Genomic DNA, 24,521 nt, shown 5'->3' on the forward strand with positions numbered 1-24,521 from the left:
TCTTAACTGTTAGCCATGTGATGTTACAGTTAGTGATTATTTGTATCTTTACCCGGCAACCCAGTGTTGACCACGTCTCTGTCTGGCTGCGTTTGTGTGTGAGACACAGCCGCCCGTTTGTCTGAGTGTTAATGTGTGCGGTGAATTGATAGCGCATCGCTATTCTACTTGGTAGTTGTAGGCTAGTCCATCGTGGGACGGTGATAGCCATATTTTCTCACTACATCTGAGCCCTTCTTACCCTGAGGTGTATTTAAAACACAAAAATGTGAAATTATCGTATCTGTTATCGGCCATGAGAAGCAGGTAATTATCAGTTATCACATTATCGTTGCATCCCTAGTCAGGGCCGCGTCATATCCAGGCCTATAGAACAGGTCTATACCTTGTCCTTTTATCAAATAATCTAAATAGCCTTATGTTATTCATCTTATTTACATGACAGCATGTCATTTCTGTCTCTGCGTGGTCGCACATTTACAATTCTCCTCTGCTGTCTGTATTGCGCACGGCAGAGTTTTGCCCCGATGCCCACACACACAGGTGAGCACACGCATTTTCCTGACCCAACCACGTAAATAACAAAGCCAAAGAATTCTCAGTAGGCACTCCAGCCAGTGCGCTACAGAGTGACGTTCATTTGGCATTTTATATCTGGCCGATTTTTGGAGAAATAAAAGCTGTGTTAATATGTTTACCATGCTGTTTGGGGCTTCTTCCATTTTTTTATCTTTGAAATTTTTACCGAGGTCCGGACCTCGGTGACCTCATAGCTGGCTACGGCCATGTCCCTAGTATTACAGTTTTTTAAGTTGCTATTTGATATTACAATTGATTGTGTACTTACTGTAATGTACATTACATATACAATAGACTGGATAAAAAAAAATACATTTTTGAGGTAAATTTAAGCTGCTGCATGTTGCTGTCCCTGCAGTCTTTCCCATACTTTGATTTATATCATCATTGACTACCACTTGTTGATTTTCTATTTTCTTTAGTCTTTAAAACAGCCGTGTATTGCGCACTAATTTCCTTAGCCTCTCATCCTGCTCTCGCTTTCTGTCTGTTTATCAGATGCCAATGAGACAAGAATTAGCTAGCTAGCCATCCTGCAGTCGCCCGCCTCTCCCTGCTACATGGAGTCCATTCTCAGGAGGAGAGCAAGTAAGAGCTCTGGAAACTAAGCTCACAGTAGCAGTGCGTTAAATTAGTCTCAGAACCTGCGCACACACAACAGTATCAGCAAGTGGAAAAGCATCCTCGTGAGGGAGCACTTCTGCTCTGCACGCACAAAATGAGGTCTGCGAGAACAGCGCATGGTTGACCCTCCCTACAAACGTGCTCGACCCTCCCTACACTCTTGGTTCTGCTCAACACTTGCGTGATGCAAAAAGTTGCATTTTGAGATGGGGACAGTGATTGGGGCCTTCACTCCTTTGATTGGTCACTTTCAACACCAGCGTTTCTTTTTGCCCGCAGAATCATCAGACAAGAAGATGTTGGAGGAAAAATTGGTAACTTAACCAACGATACTCTATTCTGATTTCTAATTTCCAGACTCTCTCTGGTTTCTAAACCAACCTTAACAGTCCACATGACAGAGGAACATTAACGTTAGTCTACCATACCATGAGCTCATTTTGTGGAGCTCAAAACAAAGTTAAAGAAAGAAAACAACATCAACTAGACTGACCACTTGCACTTCAAAAAGTAAGAGCGTAATATTAGCTAATGGCTGAAAGCGCTCCCTGCAGAAGTTGCTAGCTAGCAGGAGTTACATCCATGGCTAGCACTATTGAAAACTACATGAATCATATATGACACTGCTGTCAACACAAATATGTAACATTTTGGTTAGGGAATTGTAGAGGTGGTGTTCCTCACATTTAGGCGAAGTCAAAGACGGTTGAGAAACCAGAGAGAGTCTGGAAAGTAGAAATCAGAGTAGAATTTCTTCGGTTAAGTTACCTCTTTTTGCTCCGACATCTTGTCTGATGATTCTGTCAGCAAAAATAAACTGGTGTGACCAAAGTATCCAATCAAAGGAGCAGAGACCCCAGTCACTGTCCCCGCCTCCAGTCTCAAAATGCAAGTTTTCGCATCATGCTACTTTTGACATCGTGCAAGTGTTGAGCAGAACTGAACGGGCTTTTAGGGAGGGTCGAGTGCGCACTCGTCACAGCGCTGTGCTCGCAGACCTCATTTTGTGCATGCAGAGCAGAAATGCTCCCTCACAAGGAACAAACATACGGCATGTTAGTATAGTATTAATATGGAATGGAAAATAATTTAAATATATCCTTTAATTTTGACCAAAACATTTTGTTACTACTGTTGTCTTGGTTGAAACTTTCCTCATGGCGAGAAAGTAGACAAACATTTATATGACTGATTCTATGAACACCTTGCCTGCAGACTTTGATAGCATTAGTTTGGATTATATTGTGAACTCTGTACAAAATCACTTTACGAGATGCAGTGTTTTGGAGACATGCTGACTGTCTGAGTGTCTTTCTATTCTTGTTTATGCTTCTTACCTTTAAGTGAACATCCCAGACCTGAGCATCGTACTGCTGGTGTTGAGCGGCGCAGAGTCCGGCCTGCTGGGCCAGTTGACAAAACAGTCTCAGAGTTTCACCTCGCTGTGGAGCAAACACCAACGCCGTGCCCTGGATGGAGAACGAGAGGAGTTGGATAGTGAATAAAGTGTCACAGTACAGTTATGGGCCACTTCACACATGCTTTTCACACACATATACATACACTGTTATTTACCAGTATGTCTCTCTTTCCTTTGATTTTCACTGAGTACATGAGATAATAAATCAGAAATATAATATGAACATGTGTTGGTGTGACTTCTGTCTGCTCGTGTATGTGAGGTGCAGGACTGTGTGTGTCTGTGTGTGTGAGAAAGACAGAGAGACAGTTGTGCACATGCATCACAGACGTCCTGCAAATACTAAGAGGATTACCAACAGGTTCAAAGTTTCTTTGAAATCCTTCAGCTTTCAGTTGTATTTCATGTTGATCATGTTATTATTGTTTTAATTAAATGGAGCAAAGACGGATGCTCACACAAACAGCAAATACACACAACGAAACGCACATTGACACAACGCAAGATCACAACGCCTGACGGATGATTTTTCATCAGTATATCCAGTTGCATTTTCCCCACATCCCCCTCTCTCTTTAAAAACACACAGCAGAAGCAAACAAACAGCTCCTCCCAGCACTAATCAGCTGATTAAGGGGATCCAGCCCACCGGATGGACCACCTTTGTCAGAAACAACAAATTAGTGCCATTAGATGGGAGAATTAATTGCTTTGTTAATTGCTTAATCAGCTTAGCAAATTATTAAATATTTGGCAAAGCTTGTTGTGGCAGCGACAGTCTGATGGCCGACACTCAAATCATATTAGCCCCTGAATTATCTCCACTGGATTAAAGAGACAGAGACATGAAGAGAGACTTAACACACAGATGTACAACAATGGCCAGATGTCACGTCTGTCATTCGACAACAGCAGCTTCTGCGTTCAGCTGCAACCGAGACATATATTGAGGTTGTTGGTGTTTCTGCGGATGTCACTGTATGAAATGTCAGCTGAGGAAACGCGTGTCACTGTCGACTGCTATATTAATAATATAATCCTTTTGTATGTCTAGTTATCTCTGTCATTTGTGACAACTGTAATAAAGAAACTGGATTTTAAAGGGTCAGTTCACCTATTTTCTAAACATATTTTCTCATTTACCAAATTGTGGTGTCTAACTAAGCAGCTAGTTTCAGTTATATGTGCCCAGATTCTGAGATGTCTGTCGCTGATTTCTGCTTCCACCCCTAGTAAGATGGAAGTGAATGGAAATTCATTTGAGGTGCTGACAGCATTTAAAACTGACATTTAAGAAATACAACAGCAACATCTCTTCCCAGAAGCAGTGGCCCAGTTGTGCCGGATTATCCACAGAACATGTGGTCAGCAGTTTTCACTGAGACTATTTCTTCTGTAGAAAGTAGTTGTAGTGAAAACAGGTCACAGCGAGGTGTGTGGATTAGAGCTTTGATTCACAGCCCGGGCTCGACTGGGCCGGACTCGACCTGCAGGGTTTGGGCCAGGCTGTCATTTTTTTATCATCCTGGGCTTGAATCAGGTCGGGTTCTCAACAATTTACCAGTTTGTTTTATCCAATTAAACTGGCTGTTCTCATGTGTAAATGGTAGTGTTTTTAATCGACCGCATCAAGAGGGAAACACAGAGAAGGGGGAGTGGGAGAGTGACGGAACAATGACGCAATGTAGTGAAGATCTGAGGGAGAGACAGCTTGTGTGAGAGAAGGATGGAAAACGAGAGAGGGGGGAAGAGAGGCTACAAGGCGACTTAGTTGGCAGTGTTTGCCTCTGCCTCCCCAGCAGTGGAAGAGATGTGTGGAGATCATCATCTGCGCGCTGCATCACCATGAACCACCGTGCATGACGACCAACTATTTAAACAACTGAAGAAAGATAAGAAGAAGTAGTGTGAGGAGACACGGCAGCCCTTAGCTTGTGATAAATGTTTTGATATTAAAAATATGTGTCAGAATATATAAAATATAATGTGGTTTTGGTTTTTTTTAACAGTAGAAATTTGGGGTTTCAATCGGGTTCGGGCCCAAAACAGGCACAGTGTTTATGAGAGGAAAGGTTGCTTTTAAATTTTGCCTTTTCTTGTTGCTTTGTTTTTTGTAAATGAGGTGAACTGGCCCTTTAATGACTTGCTGTTGAACTGAAAACAACAAAACCTACATGTTTCTAGTTTGTCATATATAAAAGATTTCAAACAAGATCCATGTTGGGATTTTAAAGACAAATCTATTTTACACAGTTTCTCTCGGTAAAATTTCCCTCCATTTTTTTCGCCTTCTCTCTCTTCTCACTGTCCGTCTTTTCCATCCATCTCTCTCCTCCTCCTCCTCCTCCTTTTTCTATCCCCTATCTTCCTCCCTCCAGTGCTGTTTTCACCTCTTTTTCATAAACAGATACTCCCTATACCAGGCTGGCCTCTGTACTTAAAACGCACCCCTCTTCCCTCAGATGAATAGAAACCTCAATCCTATCTCTTCCAGCCTTTTGCTTTTTTCCCCCCCATTTGCTTTGGCTGTCACAGCGTGGGGTCTTATCGCGAGGCCAAAAGGGAGAAGTTGCCTCGGATTTATGATTAAGGGGAGGCAGGAGAGAAAGAGACGGAGATCAGAGCGATGCATTCAAGTTGCTCATAATAAGCATTAAAGCATTACATGATATTAATCCTGTCAGACTATTAATGTGTATAGGGTTTTGGGCGAGGCCTAATTATGATTGAGAAGAGTGGGTGGTGATTTAGAGGAAGGGGATAAGCAGAGATATATACAGTGGGCACACAGAGGCAAACACACACACACACTTACGTTGGGTTGCAGTAATCTCCTTATAGCATCAACCAGGCTAGCTCTGTACTGGTCGAGGAACAAACTGAGGAGGAGAGGGAGACTCAGGTTAGAATGCATTCTTATGATAGCAGCTCCAGATAAAGCAGCAGGCTATTTATTTTCTTTTGTTCACAAATAAATCCACCAACAGGAAGAAGGGAAAAACAATTTGCATGAGTAAGATGCTCTTCCCTTTTTGTTTGCGTTTGAGTTTCCGTGTGTATTCACCTCAGCCTGTTGTCGAGGCATTGAGAGGAATGCAGAACATCAGAAAATTCAACACGCACAGATACAATCGGCAACATTAAACACACACACACATGTGCACCCGCACACATACACGCATTTACTGGGACACTTCAAAGCGGCGCAAAAGCACCTTGAATTTGTGGAATTAATACCTGGAGTGTGAGCTCTGAAGTTAATATGAAGATAGAAGAACAAAAACAACACACAAAAAGAAAAATAAATCAGAAAATAAATGTTAATAAAATCTAATTAACTGGTTCCATTGTGCATTAAACACCACTGTACTGTAACTGGTGTGTGTGGGTGAGAGTGTGTACATGTGAATTAGAGCATTGTACATGCGTGTTTTTTTTTTTTCACCATTTGTACAACTTCACAAACAAAATGATTAGAACCACATTTAAATAATTCAGATACCATATATCAAGCTATCATACTGCCACTGATTATAAATAAGTCACAACTCAGTATTAGTTTAACTGGGTGATGTCAGATAAACTGTGCTCTATGGTGGAGTGTGTGTACATGTTGCAGTGCATTCATGTTTGTATTTGTGACAGTATGTTTGCATGAAGAAGTGAAGTCATTTACAGTTGAGGGGATGATGAAGAGAACAAGCGCTGGCTCGAGTCAAAATGAGTCTATAGCAGTGGTTTCCAACTGGTGCAGCCACGGGGCCCAGATTTCTCCTCAGTCATCAGTTTAAGGTCCACACAGTTTAATACATTCAGCGTAATACTTGCATTTGGCCATGTCATTGAGCTAGTTTGCTGTCTCTGTTAAGTAGCTGTCCATTTATCACTTACTCACTCCCAAACTACAGAAATGGCACTTCAAAATAAAAGCTCTGTGCCAGAAATTCACTGTACCTAAGTATGAAGTGTGTTTTTGTAAAACTTGACACATCTGAGTCAGCTGCGGTCCATTCAGAATGGACCTGCGACCCACTTTTAGACTGTGACCCACCAGTTGGAAACCACTGTTCTACAGGACATTTTTTTCTGAGGTGGAAAACTGTATGAAACAGAGAAGGAAGGGATGCTTTTTGTTAAAGGGACAAAAACGGCTTCATAGAGAAGAATTTCACTGCTACAAATGTGGTCTTTTCATAAAAGTAGAAAGATGCAAATACTTTTGAAATTGGTGCTACATGACCAGAGAAAACAGAGAAACCGGGGCTGTGGCATTTGCTTCTGCTCATGAGGTTGAAAACCTACAACTATCAGAACGCACTGCAGCACACCAGACCAATAAATGCTCGGGTTGTGGGTGACATAATACAAGCTTGTCCGTTTTGTCCGCAGGAACAAAATCCTCATCACCTCTTTGTGTTACTGTTCGATCTCAATTTTTTCCAGCATCTGTTTTTACAATACTGAAAACAATATTACACCCACTTCTTGTTCACTAATTCTTGTACAACAGCCAAACAGTGCACTAAAATATGTTTCTGGCAACGTTTGAGACGAGAAATAGAAAATACAGCAACAAAATTTTGTTTTTTATTTTATCAGCACCGCCAAGTTTCACAGTTTGATTAGAATTTGGTCTAACTTTGAGAAAGAGATCTTGATCCACTTCTGCACACCTTTGTGTCCACGGTGGCGGGCAAATGAAAATGCATGAGTATAATCTGTAGTTCGAATAACAGCCATAGAGCCTGCAAATTTTAGAACTAAAAATTCAGTGGACAAAAACGAAATGTGAGTTCAATACTGACAAAAAAAGTTTGGTCATTTATGTGTTGAGGGAGGTCATTGAAAATAACCTGTAACATTTTTTAATTCTGATATGAATAAACAAACATAAATTAGGTTTCAATAAAGTGTTTCTTCCACTATCTCTGCTGTACATAATTTACTTTTTTAAACAAGTTGATTTTACATAACAGTGAGTTTTTAGATGGGACAGGAGATAAATGCAACGCACACACGCTCACACATGCACACACACGCACACGCAGGCCCAAATCGGCTCCAATCATTCTAAACAAAGTAGCACCTGTCTCTATGTCCGCAAAGGCAAATTTCAATCCATTATGCAAGTAAGTAGAGCAGCGTGTGTGTGTCAGCGTGTTTGTGTGTACCTATTATCACAGATGAGAGCGGAGTAATTTGACTAAAATGCAACAATACAGTGCAGATTTGACATAATCCCACACATCCGTCCAACTGGCCAGTGGAGTGGCAATCTGGACATAACTTTCCAATCACAGCTTCTGACCTCTCCTCAGTCAAAATCCTCTGATCCCAGTGAGGGACGAGAGGTGCACGTCACAGAATCTGCTCTGCTGCATCTCATGCTCATACAGTACCTACACCAAATACAGCGCCTACCATCACAACCAGGATGTGTGCACGTATGTGTGAAGTTTGTTTTTCCTCTAAGGTTAGACAGAAGTGCAAAGTTTATTTGACTTGAAAGGTGAGAGGTTTGTGTTTGGTTTGTTTTGCCACAGATATCAATTCACGGGAAAAGTGAGTGTTAAGGAAAACAAGGAAGTGAGCTAGTTGGGTGGAGACATCAACTAAAACACTCACACAGACACACACACACAGAGGTCAGAGAAAGGACACCATGTCATTAAGAGGGCAACAGTTAAATAACATAAAGAGCCAAAGTCATTGCTGATAAAAGGTTTCCTTTAAAAATGTCTACAGCTATAACATTATGATGTGACAAATACTACAGTAAGTAAACCTAATAAAAACTAATTACTGTGCGTCATTCAGAGAAAATCCAAAGTTTAACTGCTAATTACATTATGTGTCATATACAGATATCTATGAGAGATGGTGGAGCCATTAGTTTAAGATTATTATTGCAGGGAGGGGATTGTTAATTTGAAAAAAAAAAACAGGATGAATTAAAGTTTGTGGAATACAAAAAAAAAAATGGTATGAATAACAAAATATGCAAAATGTTCTGATCCAGAGAGTGAGTCAAAAAAGCGTGCAGTCGGTAAAAATTTAAAGCAGAAAAAAACCCCAACACTGCTAAAAAGTTGGTTCGCATCAGGATGCATGGCATTAGCATTGAAAATAAATCAATATGATTGCAAGATGAGATGAAGGCCCCCGATGCTTGGGTTTGCGTTGGCTGAATAAGAGTTGCTACAGCTGCTAACTACAGTTTCATATCTGAAGCTCGCACAGTTTCCTTCTGGCGAAATGGTCTCTGAGCAGCAGGGAGTGAGGAGGCATGCTATTAATGTGACAGTCTCACTGACGCACACATGGAAGCGCATTGCATTCACTTTATTAGGTAAAAAATGGACACCTTGTCTCGTAGTTACAAGATTTTATGTCGTAATTATGAGATAAGCTCTCGTAATTTCATAATTAATTCTCTCGTAATTACGACGTAATGTGTCGATTTTTTATTTATTCAATGAATGCAATGTGCTTCCATACCCGCACACACACAAGAGACCTGTCAGATATTCTCTTTTGTATTTTTCCTATTGCTCTTTAAGCAAATATACAGCAAAATATTTCTTATCCAATTACTCGATGGAATAATAGGTAGAATAAAAAACCTACAACTACCACTGGCACCACCACAATCACCCTAATCCTAATACTTTTTTTATATTTTTATATTTATTTACTTTATTTTACAGGTAGTACCTGTACGTGTATAAAAAATATTCATTTACATTCAACTGCTATTATTTCACCACCAAACATCGTTCAGATACTGACATTATAGAAGTTTCTGGCCTCACTTCGCTTTAAACTTATAATACAATGAAGACAATGAAAACATATTCTCATGGGACAGTTTAATGTCTCACAGTCTATCAAACTGTTTGGTAGGGAGCCAAAGTTTAATGATGCCAGCGTAACATTTATGGACTCTCTAATTGAGTGGACTCCCCCTTTAAGGTCACCTCTGACGCCCCAGACTGTCAGAGACCTATTGTCTGACGCTGACCCCTCCCACCCAGGACAGCCCAGACAACTCCAGTCAAAACTGACTGGAGGTCAAAGGGCATTAAAAGGGCGTGTGCGTGTGTGTGTGTGAGGGCGTTGCTGCTATATTTGTCTGCTTACACACGTATGTGAACACGCAGGATGTCGTCAAAGCTGCAACGTTGAGCCCATGGAAACACATGACATCATCTGTCTGATGAATCTCTGAACCAGACTCCCTCCTCATGATTTGAACCGACAACCTTTCAGCTATCAGGCAGTAAATAAACCTGAGTCCCTTTCAGTGTGATGCCAGTTATATGTTGCCATATATTTTCTTGGTTTCAGATCAGGAATTCAGGAAAACAAGACTAAGCCACTTAAGATCAGAATAGCAACACAACCTTGTGACCACGTACACAAAAAGAAACAAAACCACACACGCAAACACTAAATATAGAGCTAGTGAAGTGTAATCCAGTAAGTGTGTTAAACTAGACCCTCCCAGTTAATACCAAAACTATCAGGCAGCACAGCACTGGTTTCACTCTCGTATGTGCAGCTGAATGTCATTCTTGGAAAGCGACTTACACTTTTCTTGGCAAAGAAAAGTGTAATAACTGCTGAAGTGGTAACACAGCTGGACATCTCTTAACTTTCCTGTTTATATCTACTGAAATTAAATCAAAATTGAGTTAAATTAACACCACTGAGATTTGTTTTAAGCTTTCGTCTGCAAAATCTGCTGTAAATAGTTATAAACATTCAACAGTATGGTCGCTCCAACCTGAATGAGATCTGAGCGACAGACGACAGATCAAATATTTCTCACTGACACAATTAGCCCAGATGACACAAAGGGATCTACATATTTTAACTGTCTTTATTTTTCTTCATTTATTGGAATCCCATCAACTTATATTAAAAAAAAAGAAAAAAAATCTCATTAATTTGGAGTGGTTAAAATGTTCAGGATGTCAGACAAAAATTCTAATAATGTCAGTTTGGAGTCACAGTATGTAGCACAACAAGACTGCAAAAACTAAAACAGTTGCCACTGGTTAATTCTGCTGTCAAATTAAAAAACAAGTTGCTGCTATAGAAGATGCCTACATGAGGCAAATAAAATAAAAAAAGGACTTCACTTCTAAAAAAAATTATATGATAAAGACAGAAAAAGTCTGCCTCTAAGAAGCAGTACTGCATTGTGCAGAACACAGACAAAGATGAGAAATAAAATAAATCATGCCTTAACCAAAAGTGTATACATTTAAATGACTTAATTTAAGGTGTTTTTTAAAAATATTTATAAAGTTTGTATAAGTAATGCGGTTGAACAGCTCTATTCTACCTTCAGTTGACCTGTTCTGATCAATAGTGCAGTGGAACGTACACTGGCACAGAACACGCCATGTCGTTTATAGTCTTAAATAAGGTGGTCAAATGTATCAGTGCTTTGATAGTTATTCAATACCATGTGTTTAAAACAATGTGATCTTTTAAAAAGTAGGACTTTTTTTGCTGTGGTAGTCAAAAGCATAGCGTGTCTCTTTTTATACTATCAAAGTCGAAAATTCACTCGTCTCAAAGTCATCACAAGTGCAACCGACTGCCAACAAATATTTCTGACCTTCTGTCCAGGCTGATCTCTACTGTACCAAGTCATCACATAGATCTCTCAACAGAGATGTGGTTGAGTTTTGTGTGTTTCTGTGTGTGTACCAGCAATGTGTGCAAAGTTTCTAATCTAATCTGGTTAGGTATAACAGTCAGCTCTTAAGTTAAACACAAAAGAAGTGTGTGTGCATAAGAAGTGCACATGTGTGTGACTGTACAGGAGACGCAAATGACATATACAGATATAGAACAAAAATAGATGAAATGTGCACACACAGACACACACACAGACACAGACACAGACNTGTGACTGTACAGGAGACGCAAATGACATATACAGATATAGAACAAAAATAGATGAAATGTGCACACACAGACACACACACAGACACAGACACAGACACACACAGACACACAAACAGGGCTTTATCTCGGGGCCCACACATGGACAGCTTTTGGAGGAAGCAGACATGCCAACATCCCAGCCAAGGATCCTCTGCCACCCACATGCCCACTGCAGGAATCCCTCTCTGTGTCTCACACCCACACATAGATGAGCGGAGGCACACACCACTACACTATTCCTTCACCACTGTCTGTCTTACGCTCTGTGAATCACCAGATTCTGACGGTCATATCTCCTCAGTTAACTTGTTAAAATGTCTGAAATCCAAATCTAACCAGTCAGTGAAAATCTAAGCTCATTTCAAATGTTTCAGTACTGAAGACAAGATGTCTCCTGCTTCACTGAAATGTCCACTGTCGTCAGAGATGCTCACAAGTCATTTTGTGCAAATTCAAGTCAAGTCTCAAGTCATTTTCAGGTGCATGATAAAGTTTAATACCACGGTCAATCCAGCATTCTTTATTTTGATACCACAGTGTGGCATTTAGTGATATTTTTGTTTTGGCCACATGTAAAGTTAATTGTAGTCAAAGACTATGGCAAATGGCACGGATGCTGCAGGTATTCTTGACATGGTGTTGTTGCTGCAGTTTACTGTCATATCTGGTGGCACACATCAAATACATAAGATAATGCATGATAGTAAGGGAGGGAATGAGCTTGTCAGACATATTTTTAATCTTCAGCCCCTTGTCCACCAGAGCACTTTCTCCTAGTTTAAAACGCCAGTCTCTCCTCAGGAAAAGCCCAACTGGGAGCGCCTGAGAGCGCTTTGGAGGGGCAGCGTTTTTTCAGCTGAGATGCTTTGGTTGCTATGATACGGAATATCTGCGGAAGTAAACACGTCGGCACAAGGTAGAGTACTTGCACTGGATGAGGGGAAGGCTGAAGCGTGCAGAGAGAGAGGACAGACCCGAAACTTATATTAATATACATACAGTATATGAACATATTTCGCACTTGCACATGTAAGATATGATGGTTTGTCTTTGTGGAATTTGTCCCTCCTCCACTGTGATTGATCAGCTGGGTCATAAGTGATAGTGACGAGTGCAGCATTTTATCAAAAGTTGAACATTTTTCAACTCTCTGCACTCAGGAAAAAAAAACGCCCAGCCAGCAAAGCTCAGCGCAGAATTTAAGCGCAGCGCCTCGTCACGCTGCTGGCATTTGTAAGGTAGTGTACATACGCAGCGCTCCTATTGCAAAGAATTTAATAAGTAGACTGGCCTCAAAAAAACATTGTGGTGTACGAGGCTCCTTAATGTGCCGGAAAAAAAAATAAAGATTGTTCACAAGTCCCAAATCTTGAGGCCAAGTCAGGTCTCAAGTCTTTTGAGGACAACTCTCAAGTCAAGTCTCAAATCACTGTGTGCAAGTGCAACTCGTGTCTAAGTCCGCATCTCTTGTGTGTGTGTGCAGCAGAAGTTTCCACATCACACTTGTGCAAAGTTGCATCCTAGATCATTACCATGTTTGTGCGTAAACGTGTTAAACTCACATTTCAGGTGAGCACAAAGGAACTTCACTTCTTCAGCAGATGAATGTGAAAAAAAGCCAGCTGGTGTTAAACTCTGCACGGTGAAGGTCAAACATCCAAGTGGAGAAAAATAAGCAAAACACGTCTTTGAATGGCTAAATGTAATCTCTCCTTTAACTGGTTTTCTTCCTCATTTCTTTGACTACTCTTTTAGCCTCTAATTCTCTCCATAGTCTACTTGTTTCTTTCCCCATCTTCTTTCTACCATCCTCTACAGCTCTACTGTACGGTCTAACTCCATTTTGTTTGCTCCATGATGGAGAAATGGGCCTTAAACTTGTCTAAGCAAAAACAGCATAACTGGCAGAACAGGAAGGACCACAAATGTATTTCAAGAGTAAGATTCAATATTTACCGAAAGTGGGTGACTTTCTGTAAAATGACTGCCAGCAGCAGTGGTGGGCTATTTTCCTATTTTTGTGACAAATTGGTCGGGCTACTGTACAGTATATGAAGGTCACTGGTAAGATTCTTTCACTAAGGGGCATTCATTTTCAGCAGAAGTCATTTACCAACCGCTATTTTTTAATCAACAACTATTGTGACTGGCTGGCAGTATAGCTGTCCTTGACATTTAATATCTAGAGATGTCGAGCAGTATATGACCTATGATTCCTTGAATTGTATTTTTCCCAGCTGTGACATCACACAGAGAGGCAGTTCATAATGTCTTGTTCGAGCAGGGCAATTTCATCAAGTTTAAAAGTTCCCAAAGCGGTGAGTGGAACCAGAATCACACTTAACGACACTTAAATCACATCTCTGACGGCAACATTCACTCCATGTGACAATTCTTCTTTTGCATAATACCCCCTCCTCAAAGATAGGCAGGATATCCAAAGAAATAAGCACATAATGGACTGCTGATACACAATGTTCCACTAAACTCTTCTCCTTCCTTTGCTCCCCTACTCTCCTCTACACCCCTCGCTTCTCAGCGGTGGTTCCGTTGCTACTGGTGGGAGCTATAATTAATCGGAGTGGAAGCCGCGTTGTTGACCTTTTCGCAGGTGATCATCACCACGATGCGCCCGTTAATCGGTCAGCCATCAGTCTTCAACCACCACCACTGCAATTATCACACAGTCACTCACTCGCATACACACGCAGGAAAGACGGCGCCACGGAGAAAAACGTCTTGTAGCGCACACACCACACAGTTGCATGACTAAAGCATCCATCTGCTGAGGAAAATGTGAAATCTAAAGAACCTGCAATGTCAAAAATTCACATGTAATTTACTCTGTTCTCACACTATCTGCCTCTATCTATCGAACACACATGTGCATACACGCCAGTCCACTGTAAAATATCCTCTATTAGCTGCCGGCTCTTTTTCTCTCTCTGGGTCCTGTACCTGACTATTACCTGTAATGACCGTGACATTACAACAATGATAACGGCGTTTGCTAATGCTGCACTTAGCACACATGCACACACTCGTGCAGATAGATACACACACACTGTACACAGGCTAAATTTGTTCAGTGTTTGTGAAGCTGGAAAATAGTCAAGTACTTTCGCTTCAACCAACAGCATGTCCATCTTCTCAGCATGTGTGTGTGTGTGTATGTGTGTGAGTGTGTGTCAGTGTGCAGGTGTGGTGGTAAATGGACGTAAATGCGTTTGCCGTCAGTATCTCAGGGTGAATCTCATCCATCCCTGGTACCTCACCACTCATCACAGTTTTTTGACTGCCTCAGTGAGCTCCACCAGGAAGTCGGGTAGCGTTCCTGAAAGTGTTCCTTTCATCGTCCGACAATATCGCCAGTCAAGGTCAGCAGTTCTCTCCTGCTAAAACACTCTGGGCAAGCCCCTGCCTCTCCCTCCAGAGTCATTTAATGGTTTGCCTGAACCTTGTTGAGGCAGAATTAAACTTCTTCTTTATGTCCTGTGTGAACTTCTCCCACACCTGTACACCCTCTGGCCTGCCTGCCCATCAGTCTGCTGATTGTAAGGTCTGCTGCATGTGTAACCCCCCCTAAAAGTTCCAATATCACTGCCCACATGGGCATCAGAGTCACTCTGCAGGACTCACCAAAAGACTGCAAGAGGCCACAAATTCCAAATGATGACACTTTCTCACTTTGTAATGAATCATAGCTACAGAGTGTGAGCCACTAGGACTGTAATAGGTGTATCTCCAGTCAAAGGATACCTACATTCAATTCTTTTGCACTGGGGGTCTGATCTCAGACCAACCCAACTCCCTGCTAGATCAGACTTTAGAGCCACTCTCCTTGGCAAACTGTTCAACATCTACCCGGTTGGCACGGGCTAACACAGCAGCAGCAGCAGCAGCTAGTATCCAACACTGAGCCGTTAACTGGTCTCAACAAATTCACACTGACACCAAAATGGCTCAAACCTGTCGTTTAACTCGATAATAACGTTGGGTGACGTTAGCTGAGCAATGCTAACAGTCTGCCCTGTCACTGTGTGGACTCTCACGACTGTCCTCAGTGCAAAGCTCACACTCAGCACCTGCAGCTACGTCTCATACAGTCTGTGGTATGGTGAAGTCAAGCTGGCAGTTCAGTGTGAAGAGATGCCACCAAAACAGTTTAAAGTATGGCTATACTTAATGCCGCTCCTTTCATATTCAGGCTATCAAATTCAGTATCACTTACGTAAATCTATTCGTAATTTTTAAAACTATACCTTGCCTTACAGCACACAAGCACAATATTTTATATTATAATTATTCATCTCTTAGATGTTCTTTTTAAAATTTCGAACACGTCTCCATGATACAGAGTATATGACAGATCTTGTTTTATTCTTTTTTCTCTTTCTAGTCAAACCAATTGCCAGAATAAATGCTGGTACTGTATATTTCTGCAAACCACAGACATGTCACATTTCTACAAGATATTCTTAAACTCTGCGTTTCTTTATGTTTCACAACACTTTGGTTAATGTGTGGTTATGTTTAGGCACAAAAACCTTTTTGTTATTGCTAAGAAAAGATCATAATACGGCCAATGTCTCACTAAAATCACCCGGGTTTGTTGTTTGTTAGTCTTGAAAAATAGTCTGCAGCTTGGCAGCCATCTCACCTTCAACAGTGTCACGTCATCCACAGTCCCCTCCACCTCCTGATGATAGGGTTGCAGCAATATAACGGTCTCAAGGTATACCATGATATGAAAATGGATGGTAATCATGCCATGTGTATTTGTTTATCTATCTCACCTAGTTATTTTCAAAGAGGAGACTTTTTACATTGACTTCCATTTGAAAATTTGTTTCAAGTTTCAATTATAGTAATAAAACATTTCCTCAACCAAAAAAAAAACCCTTCCGTTTTTATTCCTTTAAAGGTCATTCTAACAGATGATAATAACGATTCCTTAATACCGCGATATTTTCTGAGACAGTGATCATACCGTGAAAATCTGATACCGTTGCAACCCTACCTGACGACAAAGTCGGCTCATATACATGTAATCAGAACTACGTCACTTCAGAAATGTTGATATGATATGAATGAAATGTACAAATTTAACATATCAGTGGTTTGCAGAAACGTATTACACCAATATTTTCATCCGCTAACTGAGCTGCGCTAGTAAATACTGCAGGTGAGCACTGGCTGCACCCAGGATGCAGCAGTTGCAACGAGCAAGGTGTACTTTCTTTTTTATTTACCACCACAGCCCTGTGTGTGTGTGTGTGTGTGTGTGTGTGTGTGTGTGTGTCTATGTGTAAACAAGTTGAGGCTGCACAATCTGTCGGTTTGGATCGATTTGCTACAAAGAACAGTAAAAGAAGGGAATCACATTTCAGAGGAGCAATGCAAACTCTCAACTGCTTTCACCGATCATTCTTTCTATCTTTCTATTCCTCTTGTTTTTTCCACGGATGTTGCTGTGTGGGGTACACTAAGAAGAAAAAAATCCTGATGCATTTTACCTCACAGTACAACCGAGAGATAAAATAGATGTTATTCTCAATTGGCCACAAGATCTACATTTCAATGAACGATGGGCTAATTGTTATGTTTATGTTGCTCTATCTCTCCATTTCCATCTCCATTTCTACTCCTCCCTCCATCCGCCCTCAACTCTTTCTTTATCTTACTGTGTCTCCTTCCTTGTCAAGGCGCAATTATTTGCAATTTGCCTAAGTCATCCATTTGCTGGGACACCGAGCATGAAAACGAGGCAATTTGGTGTAAAATGGAGGCAGGCGGGCATCTGAGCATATGTATGAGTGTGTGTGTGTGTGGACAAGGCAGGGGAAGGTCCAAGCGCTGGTGGGGGGCCATGCAAGAACTGTCACGCAAAAGTGAAAATTAATGCCATGAACGCACACACTGAGATAAATCTGTATGTGTGTGTGTGTGTGCGTGCATGTGGTTGTGTGTGCGACAGAGAGTAAGTGTACCTACCAGTCTGCACACATGACAATGTCAAAGTGACCCTCGAGCGCCGAAATGTCTGACTCGCAGTCCCACCTCACCACCCTGTAAGCACACACATAAAACAGAAACCAAAGTTTAGTATTCGCAGAGCCGGTGACAGAAGGAAGCTGGCGTTCATGAAGCCGCGCAGCGAGCGACAGCAGTTGGTCTTTCACCGCTTCTTTTCTCTAACACTTTGAGCGCCATGACACCTCTCTCTCTCTGACACCCACTGTTTTTCTGCTTCAGTAGAGACCTGGAGAAAGTGTCAGGGAGGGAAGACATGTCATCTGTGAGGTAAAGAGAGGGAGCTTCTGACATGACACTTGACATTTATACCATGTGAACACACACACATACACACACAAAACATAAATGTGGCTATTCAACAGCCCCCCACCCTTATGTTATTGGCACGGCCACCACCAAAGTAGGTTCCTCGTGTTTTACGATATAAATATAATGATTAAGAATGTAGGAGAAAACCTATCAAAGAAAAGACAATGTATATGATAGGATGAACTATCGTTAATCGTGAATAGTGAGAACCATAAAAGAAAAGAGATCAAATTAAAATAACAAAAAGAGAAGGCGCTAATTTACAGAGCGCAGGTTTCAGCCCAAAATTGGCATTGTACATTTCTGAAAACCATGGATATGCTACATTTGTACGTTTCATACAGATCATATCAACAATTTTACCGGGCCGGAGTTCTGATTACTTGTATATGAGCGGACACTGTCATTGGAAGGTGGAGGGGATGCCTGACATCTAAGTGAGATGGCTGCCAAGCTGCTGACCACTGTTCAAGACTAACAAACAACAAACCTGGTTTCTTTTTAGTGAGACATTAACAATATGTCCAGCTGTAACTGTGGCATCAAACTGGGTGTTTTTTTACTGAGACATCGACGGCATTTGCAGCTGTGATTGTGGCACCAAGACGGTGAATTTTAAGCCAGAATATGCTCTCTTCCTAACCATGACCAAGTGGTTTTAGTGCCTAGACTTAACCACATGTTAACCACAGCATTGTTGAAACGTAAAAAAAACATGAAGTTGCCACATTTCTGCTGCACGATAACGTACAACTGTTTTATATCCATGGTTTGCATACACATACAAAGCCAATATTTATTCTAGTGAATGGTTTCACAAAAAAATGAAAAAAGTATCAAACATGATATGCTATCAACTCCTTATCGAGAGAGAGACATCAGCAGCATTCCGTCGGTGATTATGGCACCAAAACTGGGTGTTTTTTACTGAAGCATCTATGACATTTTCAGCCTTAACTGTGGCACCAAAACCAGGTATTTAAACTCAAAACATGCTCTTTTCTTAACCATTACCAAGTGGTTTTAGTGCATAAACTTAACCACGTTAACCACTGCATTGTTGAAATGTAAAGTTACCACATATCCACTACATAATGGCGTATAATTGTGACATATCCATGGTTTGCACAAACGTAAAAACATTTATTCTAGCGATTCGGTTCACTAATAGAAAAAAGAATTAAACATCATCTGTTATGAACTCTTTATCGAGGCCAACAAACAACACTGGCTGCATTTTAGCAAGACATCAGCAGCATTCCCATTATGGCACCAAAATTGGGTGGTTTTCTTTGTGAGACATCCGCGGCGTTTCAAGCAGCGATTGTGCCACTAAAATCAGGTGTTTTAAGTCAAAACACAAACTTTTCTTAACCATAACCAAGTGGTTTATGTGCTTCAACATAACCACACTTGTTGAAATGTAAAGTTCAACATACTTGCTACATTATAAGGTGCAAATGTTACATACCCATGGTTTGCAGAAATGTATAATGTCAGCATTTATTCTAGCGATTGCTTCGAAGTTTTGTGTGTTCTTCTGTTGCTCTGACGTATGGTGCTGCTTTTACAGCAATGTCAGTTTTCACACAATTCAATATTACATTTTGGTTTGCCGTTTTGGCGGAGAGAGTCAAATTCTTGCCATTTGAGCAGGAAGTGACACTCTGTCTCTGTGTCTTGTTGTTGGCAGAACTGACACAGTGTGTCTTGTCTGCTGTCTAAAGCCAGGTGTGTATTTCATTAATGTCTCTCTCAGTTACTGGACATGTACGGTGCTCAGAAAATCTGCTACTTGCTATTTTCTGTTCAGCGCTAAACAGCACTGAAGTTAGTGGTTTAACTGTTTTTCTTCAGTATAATTTGGTTGTTGCAGATTGTGTAAGGGCTGTACTGCTCACAGCTTTCTCCTCCGTCTCTTTTTCCACACCATTTTCCCCTCTCTCCGTCTTTCTCTCCCTCTCAGACTGTTAGGCAGAGTGGGGGATTATTAATTAGGCATTATTAACACTCAGTAAACAAAACATTAGGCCCCGCTAGAAACACAATCTCGATTCACGGCAGGAGGTCCCAACGCGCGCACACACACACACATGCATGCATGTGCACACCCCATCACGCAACATGCCCCTCCCCCTCCCTCCCCTTGTCCAATCGCATCGTGCCCTTCGCCCTCTCTTGCGGTGCGTCGATGACAGCAGGCATAATCTGAAAAGAAAACAATCAAAGTAATGTAGCCTAATTATACGTTTACTTTTTCACTCCATCTTCCACTCATGTAAATATGTGCAGGAGGGAGAAATGGAGAGAGAGAGGAAAAGAGGGAAGAGGTAGGGGAGCAAAACAGTCAGTCAATGGTGAAATGCTTTTTCATGAGACAGGGACAACAATTAACTACGTTTTAGCCCGTCCTTGCATATGAGGTGTGCCTCTGCGTGTGTGTGCGGGTGGTGGAAAGTTCTCTGGATCTCTATCGAAGGGAATCATTTTGCTTGGATGACTATGTGCGCATACACACACACACACACATTCTACTTGAAGAATGGGTATGACAGCATGTAGCTAACAAGGTTCAATCTTTTGTTGTTCTTATTTTATTTAAAGACATAAAAATGTATAAAACTGACACATTTATTCAAGAAAAAAAAAAATCGAATTTGTTGAATTTCAAGTTAGCAATTCATACAAGTGAGATCTATACAATACAGCTGGTCCAAACACATCACCTACAGATATTTGACAACAGCACAAATTGGACAAAACAATTCCCCCTGTGTCTCATGAGAAAATGTCAGTCAGTTAAGTCAAATACTTCATAGGACTCGATGTCAGAGTGATGATTAGGCCTAGGTATAAGGCCGCACATTGTCAGGAAGATATGCAGTATACAATAACATTGTTGTGTATTGCAGTATCAATATTACTTGTGACAGATAAGCAGATATTAAAGAATACTCAGGTGTGCCTTTCTGCTTTCACTGTGCTGCTAAAATACAACAAATTGCTTGTTGAATTAAAACAATAAAGGAAATTATTTCCCACATTCTTTTATTAAACAGACTGAACATTAAACCAAACAGTAAAGGCACCAATTTTAAAAATAATAGTTAATTTTTCTTTTTTATTTCAAGATTATTTTTTGGCTTTTTGCCTTTATTGGATGGGACAGTCTGGGTGTGAGGAGGGCGGAGACAGGGGATGGCATGCGGAGAAGGGCCACAGACTGGAATTGAACCTGCAGCAGCTGCAGCAAGGACCTTGCCTTTCTATATGGGATACCTGCTCTGCCCACAAGTGCAGTTTCCTACTGACTCTCTCTTTTAGTTTACTCAAAAAAATCCTTGAGTACAATATCGCAGTCTTCTGTGATACGTTTATCATGCAAGACAACATCGCAATGACAACAAAAAAAAAGATCCATGTGCAGCCCTGTATCTAAGAAGGGAAGCTGAAACATTTTAAGACAGATAAAGAGCTGAGAAAATGGTCTCACCTGGCAGATACCTGCGTCGACCCAAACTTTCCAGCTTGCCTGTTTCTCTCGGCCAGCTTTCGTACATCTGACGTGCCACGGTCAAGGATTCAAAGACACACGCACATTACATCCTCAACTGAGAGAGCATGCATAAAGATGCAGCATGATATGAAATAAATGATCTCTATATATGCATACAGTACATATGGCCAGAGATTATTGCAGTAGATAAAAATCACTGTTAACAAAAGTTTGTATCAAATCCTTGCAGTGAGGCCTCTAATGGACTTAAATCCAAATAAAATCCACCATGTGTCGAATGTGAAGATTTCCTGTGTCTATGAAAAATGGTCGAAACAGAGGTGAGATTGTACAGAAGCATCATGCATCCACTTCAGAAAAAAAGTCCTATTGTTCTGAATAAACAATGATTATTGTCATGAAAAAAAATCTGCTTATTTTCTTTTTTAAAGAGATAATAATTGTGTAAATTCTATTTTTCTTAATTAGCAAGTTTATTATCTTGATTTTTTCTCCAGAGAAACAAGAACATTTTTTCCATAAAAAACTGTTTTTATAATTTTAAGATGATAATCTTGTTAATTCAGAAAAACAGAGCAGATTTCTTTCCTCAGGTGAATACATTACACTTCTGTAAGATTGTCTTGTAGTATTTTCCTAGAGATACAATTATTTGCCATTGCATTAGTTTAAAAGATGTTAAAATCACATAAAATTCTACACAGTGTATGTGGGTTAAATATATATATTTGATAATATAGTGAATCTTTTTTCAAGTCCAAATGTTTTGAAACATGAAACACGGCTCTGAGGATGAATCAAAGACACTGTTCATCTACCTCTACCGCCCACATTTTTCTCACTAATCAAGAGATTCAAACTGTCGACTTTCCCATCAAAAGATATTCTGTTTTAGGTTTTTGTGGCGGTGTGTGTGTCATGTTGCAAAAGAGCTACATCAAGACGCTCTTTAGGTAAAAACACATATAAGTGTAGACGCCCACATGGAGACAGCATGAGTGAGCGGAGATGATCTTCAGGGATAGAGAAGCAGCCTGCAGAAGCAGATCACAGCAGCCTCCGGTTGGATCAATGGGAAAGCTTTTAACCACAGATACACAAACTCACACTTTCCCTCTGGCACACAAACACATGCGCGCAGATGAACGCACACAAAGGCAGGGCGATTGATGTCAAGTTGTCTAGTAATACACTGGCTTGTGGAGTTGCAAAACAATTCAATTAGGATTTCCTTGTCTTTAAAGCCTGCAAAGAGCTGAGACAAATCCAATCGACAGAGACAGAGAGCAAGACAGAGAGAGCAGGAATGCATGATAAGTTGATAGATGGATTGATAGCTGGAGAGCCAATCCAAAATCAAAGAGGCCTCCCAGACACACATACATAATGACATGGAGGACAGCACACATTTATACACAGGCATAAGCACACAACACACACGCATGCTGGACACCTGTGCATCAGTGTATTATGCATAGGGATGACAGGGCGAAGAGCAGAGCAGCTTACTGTAATCTCATCACCAGCACACCACTGGGGGAGAGGTCAGTGCATGCACAAACACACACACACACCTACACAAGTTGAAAACACACGCAAAAGTAAAAGAGGGCGATTTGAGTATTATTGAACATTAAAGTGGAGGAATATTTGCTCCCATCACTTGGAGTAGACAAGTAGCAGCCAATGACATGCATCAATCATTCTTAATGGAACATTTCAATTGATTTTCAACATGAGTATTCAAGGTCACAGTCTCTCCTCTCTGTGGTGTGTGGTTGTGTGTGTTTCTGCACTATAAATGAGGTCAACAACTTCTAAGGCCCCGTCTACACGTTTACAGATGTTTCTGAAAATGAATACTTTACCCATTCATTTGGCAAAATAATTTTGTCCACAGGATGTTTGTTTTACGAAATATCTCCGTCCACACTAGAACACAAAAACGACCCTAAGCACTCACCGGTGTCTCCCCTCCTCACAAAGGTAGTTCAGTGTACAGGCTAATGTTGCCTTTTAAAAGCACCATTGATTCTCCTTTGATATCAAGGAGGAAGGAGTGATGCTCAACACCAGAGGTCAGCAACCTTGTTTGATATCAAGTACCTTTTTTAATTTTCTTGTTAGTCAGCGTGCCATATCAACATTACGGCTAACATTAAGTTTAACTATGACTTTTCTATTCCATCCATGGCAATGTGCACAACAACATAAACAAAACATGTTCTCTCATAATCATGATGTTGTCATATTCTGTCATATCAGGGTGTAAATATAGTGTACAGGCAGTGCAGTTGCACATGGGACAGAGGCTGGAGGGGCCTGATTGCCACCTGGATATACACTTGTGTTCAAAGACCTCACATTAAATTTAAAAAATGGTGGGATTTTCTATATATGCCTTCAAAAAGGCAAACCCATCTCTATCATGGTTTTCTGTTCATATCAATCTGTGACAAAATTAGATGCTTATTCTACATAATCTATTAGAAACAAACTATAATTGAACTAGTTAAACCAAGAATTTCATGTTGTCTTTTGTAGTTTTTGTCATATACAGATGTGTAATGATGATTGCTGTGTAACATGTATGTTGATATTGTACAATGTCAAGTCTCTGTTTAATCATGTGACGAGACGATTTACAGAAGCGAGTTTAGGTGTAAAATCTCTCAAGTCTGACGAGCTGGGCACATGTGCAAGTGGATGTAAGATAAAAGCGGCAGTAAGCAAAACAGGGTTCAACGCTAAGGTTTTTTTTCACTTGCCCAGTCGGGCAAGTTGGTCAGAGATCTACTTGCCCGAAGTCAGTTTTTACTTGCCCTAAAAAAACTGTTTAATTTAAGCGGCTATCAAATAACAAAGACTGCAGTTATTTTTATGTTATATAATCTTTATTCACACTGTATTTATTAATTAAAAAAACATATGTCATGTATTGTAGCTTAATTCCTACACAAAAATGACAGTGTCAGGGCTTAAAGTGAAAAATTTGTCAATCGTTCTCCGTCTATAATTTTGCGCCCTACTTGAGCCATGCCCACCTCTATTTATTTTTCACCCCTCTCTCCAGTT

The 24,521-nt window shown here is 40.7% G+C and overlaps 1 protein-coding gene across 2 annotated transcripts in view; it reads right to left on the reverse strand.

The window, feature by feature from the left end:
• Window positions 1-24,521, reverse strand: part of camkmt (calmodulin-lysine N-methyltransferase) — a 152,562-nt gene that overhangs the window by 16,057 nt on the left and 111,984 nt on the right. For both annotated transcript variants that reach the window (XM_050071644.1, XM_050071643.1), the window contains 4 exons: window positions 21,423-21,489; window positions 17,579-17,653; window positions 5,439-5,502; window positions 2,541-2,672 (listed from right to left, as the gene is read on the reverse strand). In XM_050071644.1, coding sequence (XP_049927601.1) covers window positions 2,541-2,672; window positions 5,439-5,502; window positions 17,579-17,653; window positions 21,423-21,489 — 338 coding nt within the window. The remainder of the gene's footprint in view (window positions 1-2,540; window positions 2,673-5,438; window positions 5,503-17,578; window positions 17,654-21,422; window positions 21,490-24,521) is intronic.

The sequence above is a fragment of the Epinephelus moara genome, chromosome 19, assembly GCF_006386435.1.
Source record: "Epinephelus moara isolate mb chromosome 19, YSFRI_EMoa_1.0, whole genome shotgun sequence".
Classification (NCBI taxonomy): domain Eukaryota; kingdom Metazoa; phylum Chordata; class Actinopteri; order Perciformes; family Serranidae; genus Epinephelus; species Epinephelus moara.